Source organism: Manis javanica, chromosome 7 (assembly GCF_040802235.1).
Source record: "Manis javanica isolate MJ-LG chromosome 7, MJ_LKY, whole genome shotgun sequence".
NCBI lineage: Eukaryota > Metazoa > Chordata > Mammalia > Pholidota > Manidae > Manis > Manis javanica.
Window position 1 is genome coordinate 118,010,250 of NC_133162.1, and position 13,312 is coordinate 118,023,561.

At 34.9% G+C, this 13,312-nt stretch overlaps 1 protein-coding gene across 2 annotated transcripts in view; it reads left to right on the forward strand.

Moving 5' to 3' along the window:
• Positions 1 to 10,915, forward strand: part of EPC2 (enhancer of polycomb homolog 2) — a 174,200-nt gene extending 163,285 nt beyond the window's left edge. The window contains exons 11-14 of one of the 2 annotated variants that reach the window (XM_036996081.2): positions 5,737 to 5,867; positions 7,314 to 7,470; positions 8,347 to 8,680; positions 9,648 to 10,915. In XM_036996081.2, the coding sequence (XP_036851976.1) occupies positions 5,737 to 5,867; positions 7,314 to 7,470; positions 8,347 to 8,680; positions 9,648 to 9,720 (695 nt within the window). In that variant the 3' untranslated portion in view covers positions 9,721 to 10,915. Of the gene's footprint in view, positions 1 to 5,730; positions 5,868 to 7,313; positions 7,471 to 8,346; positions 8,681 to 9,647 lie in introns of both variants that reach the window. The other variant, XM_036996080.2, reaches the window with a different exon arrangement.
• Positions 10,916 to 13,312: the final 2,397 nt, after the last annotated feature.

Genomic DNA, 13,312 nt, shown 5'->3' on the forward strand with positions numbered 1-13,312 from the left:
TTCTTTACATCTCTGTGTCCTTAACACTTTTGCCTTCTGCTTATTCTTAGTGGACTTGGTCATGAGCCACATGTGTTTTAAGAGTAACAAGACTGATACAGGACTATATTTTTACTTGACAGAGTAGTATTGAGCTAGACAAATTAAGTACTGATTTTCTGGTTCACAGCTGGGAACTCCTACTAGCAAATAAAGGATTTAATTAGAAATAGAAACCTGATACACCTGACAGTAATATTTATATTGTAAGTTCCTTGTTTCTTAAAAAAACTTGAACTTCAGGGCTAGTGGCAAAGAATTCTCTTATTTTTATGTTGTTAATAGCCCAGGTAATGTTTTTCAAGGCATAATCCCTTTGTCATAAATATATTCTAGTTATTTTTGATATCATACTTAAAGGAATTAAAGGAAAGCAAATTGAAATGATACTAGGAGAATTAAAACTTAAGGACTTCGTTTTAAAGAAAGGGATGTGTGTTTTTAACTATTAAGTAAAATAAAGTTATGTTTTCTTAATTGAAAGACTTCTCAAAAAATAGGACAGAGAAAGAGATTTGGCCGAACATGGCAAGTGAATAACCAAGGAAAATTCATTTCATACATAATTATTTATAATTACTATATTCAAAGCACTATGTTAAATGTTTAAAAGTTGCAGAGTTTTGCAAGACAGTAATACATACCTTCAAGGACCTTACAGCACATGACAAATACATTCTTTATATAAACAGATGTCGAAGTGTTTAGTCATTTGAAATTGCAGTGTATTTATTCTTTTGAAGGGCTGTTCTTAGATCCTAGCCTTAAGAAAATACATTTCACAGATAAAAGTAGCTTTGCTTGTTCAGACTTGATTGGCTGGATTAATTTACATTTAATCTTGGTTTTGACTAATGCATGTTTACAAATTAATACATTTTTTTTTTCTTTCCCATTTGTCTTAGTATACTGGGTAGATATCAGCAGCCTTTCTGACCAGCTTCAAGTATCTTAATATTACAAATTTGTAAACTCATGAACATTTTGGACAGTTTGCCAAGAGAAAGTCCTGGATTTTAATTTTTCCAGTTTCTCTTCCCATTCTTTCTTAAATTGTCATAAAATCTTTGCAGGCGTGAAAGTTTTAGGATAGGTAAAATTATTTTTAACTAGCTGAGGTACTCATAAGGATTTATGTTTTGATGTTAGGGTTCCTTTCAAAGGAAAGAAATGCATTCAGACTTCAGGATTAAAAGATTTTGACTTGACTGCTAAAGAAAATAATACTGAAATTTCAGTTGTAGCTATTTAGCTTGGGTGTCAGAAGTGTACAGAGATCTTCAGTCTGTTTCTTTTTCCTGACATTTCAGTTGTTCTCTCACCCATTGCCTCACCTCACATCTCCACCTTCCCTAACCCAACAGTTTTGAGGTTTATTCATTAGTTTGCCTTTATCTTTGTCACATTGTAGGATGTGTATAGTCCTGGACAGGTAATGTCAACTTTCAAGGTTTGGGAGATTTGCCCTTGAATAGGTCTAGTAGTTGTATGTGATCTTTCACTTGACTCCTATAACCAAGAAGGTTTAAAAAAGGGGATCCTCCTTCTCCCCCCTGCCCATATAACAGCCCCAGATCTGTCTCTTAAAACAAACCAAAGGTTGCATATAATCAGCATTGCTTCAGTAAAGTATATACTAAAACTTTTGTAACAAAGGCCTATCTCGTAAATGAGGGCAGATAGTGTATTCATTTTGACTCTTAGATAATCTTTACAACCATATTAGATGTTCTTTATTAAACAATGAAAACTTGATCTGAGGTGGTGCTTTAAATATTCATGGTTAATACATCATACTAGCTCACTTTGACAAACACTGCTTTAAAAGTTAAAAGATTATGTTTAAAAGGCACAAGCATAAAAGTCATGTTCATACATACTCTGTTGAGAGATGGTCATCCAGAAGATCCAGAATGTGTTTCTATTAGATTTTTCTTTTTAGTTTACCAACAAAACAACAATACGAAGTTAACAAATACTTGTAAAGATTTAGCACATTGTAAAGGGGTTTAGAATTAGTGAAGATTAACCTAGAGTATGGTTTTGACGGATCACTGTCAGAGGATATGGGAGGAAAAGGTGACAGGGGGTCAACCTAGCCGACCATCTAGAACCCACAGACCTGAAAGGTGATGGATGAAATGAGGGGTGCCTAGAACCTTTGAAAACAGAGTCAGCATTCCCAGGATGGTGGCAGGTGTTCTGAGGAAAGCTGCCTGTATTCATCTGAAAAATAAAACAGACTAATAAATCTGAGATAGGTAATGAGCCAGATATAAAGAAGATAGCCATAAAGAGGAAAATTTAGAGGCTTGTACTGAAGAACAGACTGTTGTTTAATATACATAAAATACATAGACATTCAAGTAAGTTACTAATACACACAAAGAGGAGGTATTTGCACCAAAAAAAAAGAGAATTCTGTAATTTGTGTACCTTCCTGTTAGAATGTGTTATCCAGAAGATTTGCAAAACTTCTACTTAGGAAAAGGAATGCTTTCCATCTATCTAGAATAGTGAAACACACCTTCACAAAACAGTCAGATTTGTGGGTACTTCTTAACCGACAGGACTTAGAGGGGTGGGGTAGATTTATGATCAATATGAATTCCACTTTCAAGCTAGGAACCTGAGAGCAACTAGTGGAAAGAACATGGCTTGGCTCTAAGCAGGAGAAACAAAGTTTCTCTAGTGCACGTTCCTACTTAGCCTTTGTGCCACTGCTACCCCACTACCACCTACCGAAAACTGGCACCCTGTCCTGTAGCTCATTCCTAAACAGATTTCTTCATGCTATAAGTATGACCTTTTCCTGATGTGTTCTAATGTTTGCCTCTTGATGACTCAAAATCAGTATAAGAAAATCTCTTATATAGAAGCATTTCAGTAATTTCTGTAAGGAAGAATAATTAACAGAGAAGGTATTTTCAGTCAAATTAATACCTCCACCTGCCAGTGAGTCATCCCTGAGCATGGTAATTCAATACTGTGTCTGTACTATTAAAACCATGTATTTCTTACACACCCTAACAAAATGAAAGAGGTTAAAAAGGGCATTCTCTATGTGCTCCAGCTCGGTGTGTCACAATTCCTAATTGCTCTTTTTGTCTAAAGAGTTGAAATAATACTGAACAATGCTCCAGGAAACTCTGAATGAGGACCAGGTTTTTTTCAAGCACTAAACACTTTATAGTAAAGACAGAGCTAGATGTCAAGAATGGCTGTAATATGCTGAGCTTGAGGTGAGGGAGAAAATAGAAAAAAAATTTTCTAAGCATATCCATATTACACAAGTAAATTAAGTTTTTGCTAGTGATTCTCAACCAGTAATAGTATTAGGGATGAAATTTTTGTTATTGAAGTCAACCTAACTTTTAAAAGGTTGGGAAACACTGACTGTTAGTTTGAATGATTTGGATTGAGTCTTGCTTGGGATTTTAAGAATTTTCTATGCAGAAAAAGATAGGGTTCCTAAGCAAATTAATGGTCTTCAACAAGATAGGGCAATAAGTAGACATATCCCCTCAAACAGGCAATTTTATCCCTTTTTAATAAATACATGACTGATCACATCCAGAACCACAGACCTTAGCAATGCTTTGTAAGCCATGGACTACCAACGAAAAGTAATTTTTTAATTAAAAATGCAGTTCTTTCTGCTAATTTAAATATCTAACTTTATTCTGAATTGGTAGGTTTTTATGATTATTTGACTTGAAAAATTTTGGAAAAAGAAAAGATTCTAGTTATTTTCATTTCTCTCTCAATTCTGAAATAGCCACTAAAATAATATTCCCTTCTTTGGCTTATTCCTCACTTAAAGTTAACCATTGTTATACTCACCTTTTCAACACAACATAAATCTTAGCTCAGGACAAACATAACATTGGCTGTGAGAGAGTAGACCACACTACCACTGGATTACAAATCCTTTTTTTTTTTAATTGGTACACTCTTTATACACATAGGACTTAAATTTATTTGGGTTTAATTTAAGATTTTTTCCTTCCTGCCTTTGTATCTAATAAACTATTTTTCATCTCTTTCCCAAGGTTTTCAAACAGCTGGAAATTCATGAAAACTTCACATTTTCACTTGATTTTGAAGATTGTAAATTTAGAATTAAAAATTTTTTTTTTCATTTAAAAATAGAACACTTGCAGTGAATTTAACATGTGCAAAGAAAGACATTTGATCTTGTTGGTAATTCAGTAAGATAACTAATGTGTACTTCAAAGATACAGGTAATATTAAAATTTTAGAGTAAGCACTATCATAACCCCAGGTTTTTTAATCTTCTAAAAATAAAATTGCTGTCTAAGAACTGTTTTCCCTCATAGTCCAATACGAATTTTAGTTATGTTGTGGAACAGCAGTGAAGGCATATCTGAAGCTCTGTTCATCTCTGACTCCCTTTTCATAGGAAATAGGCTGTACTATACATAACTTGTTAACATGTCTAATTTACCATCAATTTTTTATTTTTTAATTTCTCATTTGTAATCCTACTAAATGGAAAACTTTGTGGAGGTAGTTAAGTAACCTAGGTTGAGGGTGTAGTCTCCTACCTAAACTCCTTTAGGTCATATTGATTAGGTTTTTCATTTGCGTTTGTAAGTTAACTCATATTAGTTGATATTTCTTTATATGTATCTTTGCTCCCCAACTGCACTGCAGCACTTTATGCAGGGACTCTCCCTTCTCTTCTTATTTTTCCCTATATTCACTCTTAATTCTTAATGCAGTACTCTGCATTATAGTAGATAGTAAATACTTGCTGACTGAGTGAAATAGTGGGGAAAGAGCGAAGAATGCGATAAAGAAAAACAGAGGAAAATTGTTCTTGTATTTTGACTCTAATATTAACTTCTTTGGAAATAGCTTTGTATTCTCCAAATCAGTTTATCAGTGATTTGAAATATCAATCATCAATGAATGAAATATCAATGAATGAAAGTTTCTTTACATTTTTTGAGAAAACTTTTTCCTATTGTAACTTTTTATTAGATCATCTTTTAAACAGAAGTTCTAGATACGTTTTTATTTGAAATCTAACTTCAACACAGTTGGTCGCTGCGTAATTAATTACATCTGAGGATACTTGGTATCTTTGATTTTCTGAACACTTTTCTGATATCTAGCCCATATTTTTATGGACAGGACTTATTTTAAGCATAAAATGTATTGGCTTAACCTACAGTTAATGGTTATGTTCAATGAACACCTTTGTCCTCTACTGATGTGTAATCAGAGAAAAAGTGCTTTCACTTTAGTATCATGGAAGAAAACCAGCAGTAAGAATCACTTATAGTCTTACAGAGGGTCCTGCTTTCTTATAAAGACTCTTAGTCATTATTTCTATTTGCGTTAATCAAAGGTTTTCTCATTATATAATTACCTAAATGTAGAGAATTGAGAATGATCTCAAAGATACTAAGTCTAAATAAATGGTAGAATCTTCATATTAGAACTGTATATGGGAATTTTTTTTAGCATGTGATTTTAGAAGGTCATAGATACTAACATTAACCACTTTCACTGAAAGAATTGGGTTCTTTGCTGATGATGTATATTATGATTTGTAATTGCTTTTCATCTTAGTTTTGGAATAATGTTAATACTGTATTCACCTTAGGTTGTTAAAAGTACTTTAAAAATATACTTACTTCTGAAATTAATGTCCTTTCCCAGTAACAGGGGGCATCACAGAAGAGCAGTTTCAGACACATCAACAGCAGTTAGTTCAGATGCAAAGGCAGCAACTTGCTCAGCTTCAGCAGAAACAGCAATCTCAGCATTCCTCACAACAGCCACACCCAAAAGCACAGGTAAACCTGCCTTTTAATCATGGGATGTCCCTCCTTTCTTTCATAATTCCATAGTTTTATTCAGTTTTAGTCAAGTCACAGAAGATAACCTTGATATTGCAACTCTAGATTTTAGAGATCAAACCTAAGTGTCTTTTCAGTTAATTTACATAATTTTAAGTGACTAGTTTATGTACTTTGTGAGAGGAGCACTAGAGCAAAGATGGTATTTTTCATTTAAGAATGAAATAGCTACATTTTTTTTTGAAGGGTTATTGAGAATTCATTGAAGTAATTATAGAGACTCTTAGAACCATCATCCCCTACTCACCGAAAAAATAATTTTTTCAGGGATGTAATTTTTCTGACCTCTTCATAAACTGTGTTTAAGTGCCACGTGGATGTACCCCATGATCTGAGAGTTAATCCTCTTGCATTGTACAATAAATCTAAACAGCATAGCCCCTTGCCTCTTTGAGACACATTTCCCTGAAGAAGAAAGTTTCCAGCAGGTGGAGTGTTCCTTAGGCACCATTAAATGAAGACCCCAGGGATGAGAATAAAAATACCTTCTAAAAGTGTAATTGCTAGTGAAAGAACCCTGCCAACACCCTGGAATGAGCCCTGTGAGACTCATTTTGGACTTATGGCCTCGAGAACTATATAAGAAATAAATTTCTGTTGTTTAAGCCACTAAAAACAAAACTGTAATTGAGAAGTGTATTTGAAATTTGAGCCATCCAAAAAAATTGACCTACTGTTGTAGATGTTTGGTTTTGTTGCTCTACAGTCCTAAAGTAATGACTGAGATTAACTCAATCTCCAGCTGCAGGCCAGCATCTGCCCCTAAAAGTTCAGCTCATTCTCAAAGGGTCAGTGCTCTGACCTTGGAGACCCCAAGTCCAGCAACATGAACTCCTAGGACCCCTCAACATTCCTGTAACATCCAGGGGATTTTGATACTGGCCAACATTCTAGAGCTGTTGGCTATTAATAGCAGCTAAGCAGGTTTTTATAGAATCGAGGGGAATGGCCATTAAACTTGGCTTGTTTTGCTTTTCTTGGGTAACCAGCCTAACCTATTTTCAGCTTACTGCAAGATTAGGCCAAAGCACATTTTTTCACTGTGGCAAAAATGAGTGTTGGTCATCTCTGTGATTTCATTTTGCCCATAGTATCTAGATTGTCAAAAATTTTTAGAGGTGTTCATTAACATTTATTGCAAAAATTAATACAACATTAAAAGTTTGGGGTTTTTAATCCCCTAGTTCTTTCTCAGAAATTGGTGCTTATTTGTAGTCACTTCCCTGCTTCATATGCCAAAAATAGTCTGTGGAGGCCTAGATCTCAGTCTAACACATAACTGTCCAAGATGAAGAAAACCAACAGCCTCTTGGGTTTGTCCATTTCTTAATATGTCATAAAGTCACATCTGAAAAATTGAGTTTAATTTTGTTGATGTTACAGGGCTCAGGCACCTCTGACTGTATGTCTAAAACACTTGACTCAGCCAGCGCCCACTTCGCTGCATCTGCAGTGGTCAGTGCGCCTGTTCCAGGTCGCAGTGAGGTCACCAAGGAACAGAACACCGGCCACAACATCAACGGTGTTGTCCAGCCTTCAGGTAAGCCTGCTGTGACATGCAGTACTTACTAGCTCCAGGTTGTAATCCACTGATTGAGGTATGATTTTTGTCTTTAAATGCAAGGGGAAAACATTGTACAAGAAGTGAGTCAGGACTCCTCAGAATTTCTGTATTGGTGTGGTGAAATAGCTAGATGTTTTCTAGAATTGACATAACTCTTCACCTTGATGGTTTTATCCACATGTCAGTTGCCTCACGTCTTAGGAACCGCATCAGGCCAATCACTGACCATCACCATTGAATCATCCATGCACTGATAAAAAGGTGAAATACAACCCCGGATGGTGTGTCGAAAAGTTTAAGTTAGGATTTACTTTCCCACTCTTACATACTCAATGGCCTGCTTCCTCTGACTTCTCTTGCAATACAGTATTGCTGTGAAACTCTGTCTGCTTCTTACTGTCCTGAATCCTTCAAAGACTTGCTGTTTCTGTCACTCTTCAATGGGCTGCTCAGCCCCTAAGGTTTTTCATTTGCTTTACATCAACACCCAATCTTCATTGTACCTCCTTACTGATGTTCTGGCATGTGTAAATTCTAATGGAAATGCACTATCATTTCTACCTGCCCTCAACCTTCAGAGAGGATCCCTCTGTCCTGTTACATAGTTTTCAGTTACGGAGGCAGCAGAATTATTTGCAAAGCCCTGTTATACAGGACAGTAGAAAGGTGGTGTCTTTGGGCTTATAACAGGTGTGTGTGTTGTGCTTATTGATATTTGGAGAGGCCATTATGTGAAAAGTTAATTTGGTATTGATTAAAGTGTTTGCATTTATTTTTATTATTAAACTTGTAATTTTTAAAAAATTGAACATATCATGACATGAAATGAATGATTCTTTTATTCTCCTTCAGGAACCTCTAAAACATTATACTCCACCAATATGGCTTTATCATCCAGCCCAGGGATTTCAGCTGTACAACTTGTAAGGACAGTTGGCCACACCACTACAAACCACTTAATCCCAGCATTGTGCACAAGCAGTCCTCAGACACTTCCCATGAACAATTCCTGCCTGACAAATGCAGTGCACCTCAATAATGTCAGTGTTGTTTCTCCAGTCAATGTGCATATCAATACACGGACTTCAGCACCATCGCCAACAGCCTTAAAACTTGCCACAGTTGCTGCCAGTATGGACAGAGTGCCAAAGGTTACTCCTAGCAGTGCCATCAGCAGCATAGCAAGGTGTGTGTGTGTGTGTGTGTGTGTCTCAAGTGTCATTCTGTCCCTTCCTGCTGGCTGTCCTGTGGGAGAAAGAAGACTTTTTCTTTTTCACTGCTCAGGCAGTGGGTATCTGTCAGTTGACTTGCTTTTCAATAAATATTGAGTATCTGGTTACTGTAAAAAGCTCTTTTTTTTGTTTGAGGTCACTGGTAGAATATTCAAATACCAACCAGAATTGTAAAAAAAAGAAAAAAACCACATCAAATTGGAAACTATCAAACCACAAAAATACATCAGAGTCTATTTTAGAAGCTTCAGTTACCTTTACATTCCTTTTTTTTTTTTTAATTTTGTGTAGAAGATCAGAGTTGTCATTAACTTCCATGTCAGAGCTTTAATTTTCAAATCAAAATTTGTGTTTTCATCAACATTATGCACAAATGGAAAGTAAATTATTCTTTGTATATGTTAAGATTAGAAATACTGTAGGGTTAGTTAAATCTGTGATAATGTATTTCAGAGTATGTTTTATATTTCTTACTATGACAATAATACAGAGAACAGTGAATCAAAAAAATTTGATATGCATGGATTAAATAACTACATGACCTTAAACCTGTGAAGTTAAACTCTAGTGGAAAGGAATTTAAGTAATGTGCTCCTGATGATGATCTTTTGAGCATCATATGGTTCATCTATTATAAAAAGACTTGTCCTATATTGTATATTTTATGAGTAATTTATCATTGGTTTCTACTGAAATGTTGTTCAATTACTGCCCTTCCTAAGTAAATAGTTACAGTCAAGTATTAGGAAAGAATAGGATTTCTTAGCTGAAGAAAATTTTACCCCATTACTGCTATAGAAATTGTAAAAATGGGAGATGTTCTTATGTTTATGTAGTTACATAAAAGCATATTTGTAAGTACTAAGTGATAATATCACATTCTGGAGAGTATTAATGTTTATTTTACTCTTTGCCTTATAGAGAGAACCATGAACCAGAAAGATTGGGTTTAAATGGAATAGCAGAGACAACAGTAGCTATGGAAGTGACATAACCTAAAACACGTGGCTTTGACCTGTGCTTATGCTGTGCAGTCGTTCATATTCCAGCTGAATGCGAAAGGCGATACTCTGTGGGTCACAGAGTGTAACAATGGACCTAAATGGACTACAGTATATCAGATGTTAAATCGATATATGATGTATATTTTGTAAAATTGGGAAAATCACTACCTTGTAAAATAGTTTATTTGTATCATCAATATTATTTCTGTTACTTGAATAGTAGATATTCATCATCATGCTTTTGCACTTGAATTTGCAACTGAATGGATTTTAAAAAAATAATTCTTTAATGGGATCATGAGCATGAAATGGGATCCTGCATCACTTGTTTTAACTATTTATTTTGCCATGTTTACATTTTGTATCTTGTAAAAAAATAAATCCAACTTTGTGTCTAAAAAGTTAAAGATTCATATAGCTAGGAAATGAAATTCTTGTAATTTTTTTCTAAAGGAACTGTAAAGTTTTCACTTGGTTCATTTGTTTCACAATTTGACTAGATGGACTTTTTGGTAAATACTTTAGTGGCATTTCACTGTCAAATATGAAGTTCAAGGCAAAATAGTATTTTCTATTACTGTGCAGGGGAAAGGGATGGATCGATACATGCAAATTTAATGTAGTAACTCACTTTTCCATATATTTTGAATGTATATTTCTATTTATAATACCAGTTTATAAAAAAATAATTAGACAGGAAAAATGGACCAGGAGAAATTAAGCATCTAGCACATTTAAACTGTGCAGAAAGAAAATTTTTCGAGGATTACATTTTATCTGAAGACTGCATATTTTAACTGGCTTTAGAACTGTAACACACCACATAAAGGATATTTTACCAGGTATGTATTGCATTATATCATTGCAATAATTATTGGAAGTCTAGATATCGAGCCATCCCAGGTGTTGGGAGGGGGGAGGGTTGTGGCAAGATTGTCTTTTCAATTTTGGAGAGTTTTCCTGTGGCTACAAGGCAAGTAACGGGTTGGAAAAAGTCTGACTGTAAGTGTTGGACACCTTCATAGTGTAGTGTTTTAGTGACTTTTTTTATACGGTTCTTGTAAATTAGATACGTGTAGTGGTGTTTCAGAATGTTTGTTTATGCACTAGTTCAGACAACTTTCCCTGTTACTTGTTCTTGATAAGTGAAAACTGCAGGGAAATAAAAATACATATCAAAACATGGACATGCTGCATATGTGTTTATTTCACAATGTGCACACAGTGTAAGTGAAAATTTAAGGGAGACGATAGCACTTAACAGCACTTTCCTTCTCACCATGCTTTCCAAGCATTGATGAAAAGAATTATAAGAAGCTCGTCTGTGGGCACTATTGGGTTTCAGATAATCCAATAGAAACTACCTTTGATATGAAAAGTTCTTTAATATTTTGTGGAATGTAAGCAATTTGCAGTATAACATTCATTGAAATCTCATAAATGAGCCTCATTTTATAAATAAAAAAGTTCAGAGTAGAATTATATTGCAAGGGGGTTTTGTCAAGTTAAGTACTGGGAAATGTAAATATTTTTAATGAATATAATTAAAACCATTTCAAACTTACATAATTTTATACTTACATTTTTTTATATCTGCAGTCCTAAAAGTTGTAAATTGATATGTCAGTTGAATTAATGGACCAAGATTTCTGCTGAGAGTGGTTTTTATTCAGGTCGTAAATGTGTAAAGTAACTTATGGTCAAAACCACAGAAAAAAATAAATTCACTTTCTTCATTAGTTGTGACCTGATAGGATCCATGCTCGTTTCTGCCATACTACCTCTGGAGTTACTCATTGCTGATGATATAAAGGAAATAATTTTGATTTGATATGTATTATGACTGTTCATTCTGCTTATAGTTGGATGTATTTCCTTGCTATTAAGAACTTAAAACAACTTCAGTGCCAATCTTGCAGAAAGCTTTTTTTCCATTTTACTGAAGTACAGCATAAAGTGAATTTGACTTATGTGATATATACATGTTATAAATAATTGAAGTAAAAGCAAAAGAACTATCCATTTGTACAGTTCATGGAGATGCGGCAAATCCAGAACTCAGCGAAGAATGATGAGCACTTTATTTATTCCTTTTGAAGTAAAATAGAAAAATAAGCCTTCCTTATTTTGGTGGTTGTAACTGTTTCACAGATGACATTGCAGGTACTTGCACACATATTTTTCTAGTGCTTTTCAAAACTTAAAATGATGGGTATTTATTTCCAGCTTAGTAAGTTGAAGAACAGCTTTTTGGCATGGCCCTCCCCTGAGCAGTACCACCACCTGTTGGTTTTCTGAGCAAACTAATGGTGGTACTTGTAGTTTAGTAGCCTCTCTTTCTTGGAGAATGTGTACCTTGATGGGATGGGTAGTAGGTTTGTCTTTTAAAACAAAATCGTAACTCTCATGTGCCAGGGTATCTTGCAATTTGGTATAGATAAAAAACATTTGTAACCTGTATTTTCCTGCCTTCTGAAGAGAGTACCTTTCCTTTCCTAGTAATTCAAGATTGTCATTATGGCTAATTATTATGATGTAGCTTAAGTATATTTAAAGATGTGTTGCATGTCTCTTTTACAAAATACTAAGGGAAAAATAATATCTGGAGGGCACCTTTTAAAAATATATGCATACCACACACACATATACACATATTTTATCTTTTTTTAAAACCAAGGAATGGAGTTTTTCCAACTACACTTAGTGTTTTTATTACCAAGGTTATGTTTTGGGGAGTGGGGAGAGTAGGAAGAGCTAAGACTAAAGAAACTTCCCCCTAGTATATACTGCTGTATTTGAGTGAAATGCTCTATTTTGAACACATTTTATCAGTAATACATTTTTTGACTGAAATGTTCTGTCCCTTAAATAGGCAAAAAAAAGAAAAACTATTAAATTTCAAAAGGGTAAGCGTAGCTCAAGTAATTCTGAATCTTACATCCTCTAAGATGAGATGTTTTTCATCATTGACCACAGCATAGAAATAGCTAACATCATAGAACATGTAGAGTTCTCTCAGTGACTATTTCATGTAGTCCCAACAATAATTATATAAAGTACTATTATTTTTCCCATTTTACAGATCAGGAAAATATTTAGAGAAGTTAGATAACTTGCCCTGTCACATAGCTGATAAGTTACTGAGCCAAGAATTAAACTTGGGTAGTCACCACACTTAACAGCCGCTGCCTCCCATCTTTATCATGAAAGAAGTGCTTTTCAAAGAAGTTCTTATTGTACTTCTCACTCCACTTATTGGCAGCATCTGCAGCAGTTTTAAATTTCATTTAGAAAACAACCTTCCCCACCCTTACACCACCAGACAATTAATGTTTGTTTTTTGCTTCCCAGACCGAGTGCATTAGCTCCAACCGTGGCTTCTAGCCATCCACCAGGAGAGCCAAGCCATCAGTGTGTCCTCTGCCTGCCAGACCCAGCCAGTAAGTGCTAAAGCTCTTAGTCAGCACCAGGCTTTGGGAGCTGGGTCCTTAGCCTTCTCTGGGCCTTGGTTTCCCCATCTGTAAGATGAACAAGGCTCCCGAAAGGCTCCTGACAGGCTTGGTGGAGGTTTATGTGTGGCCT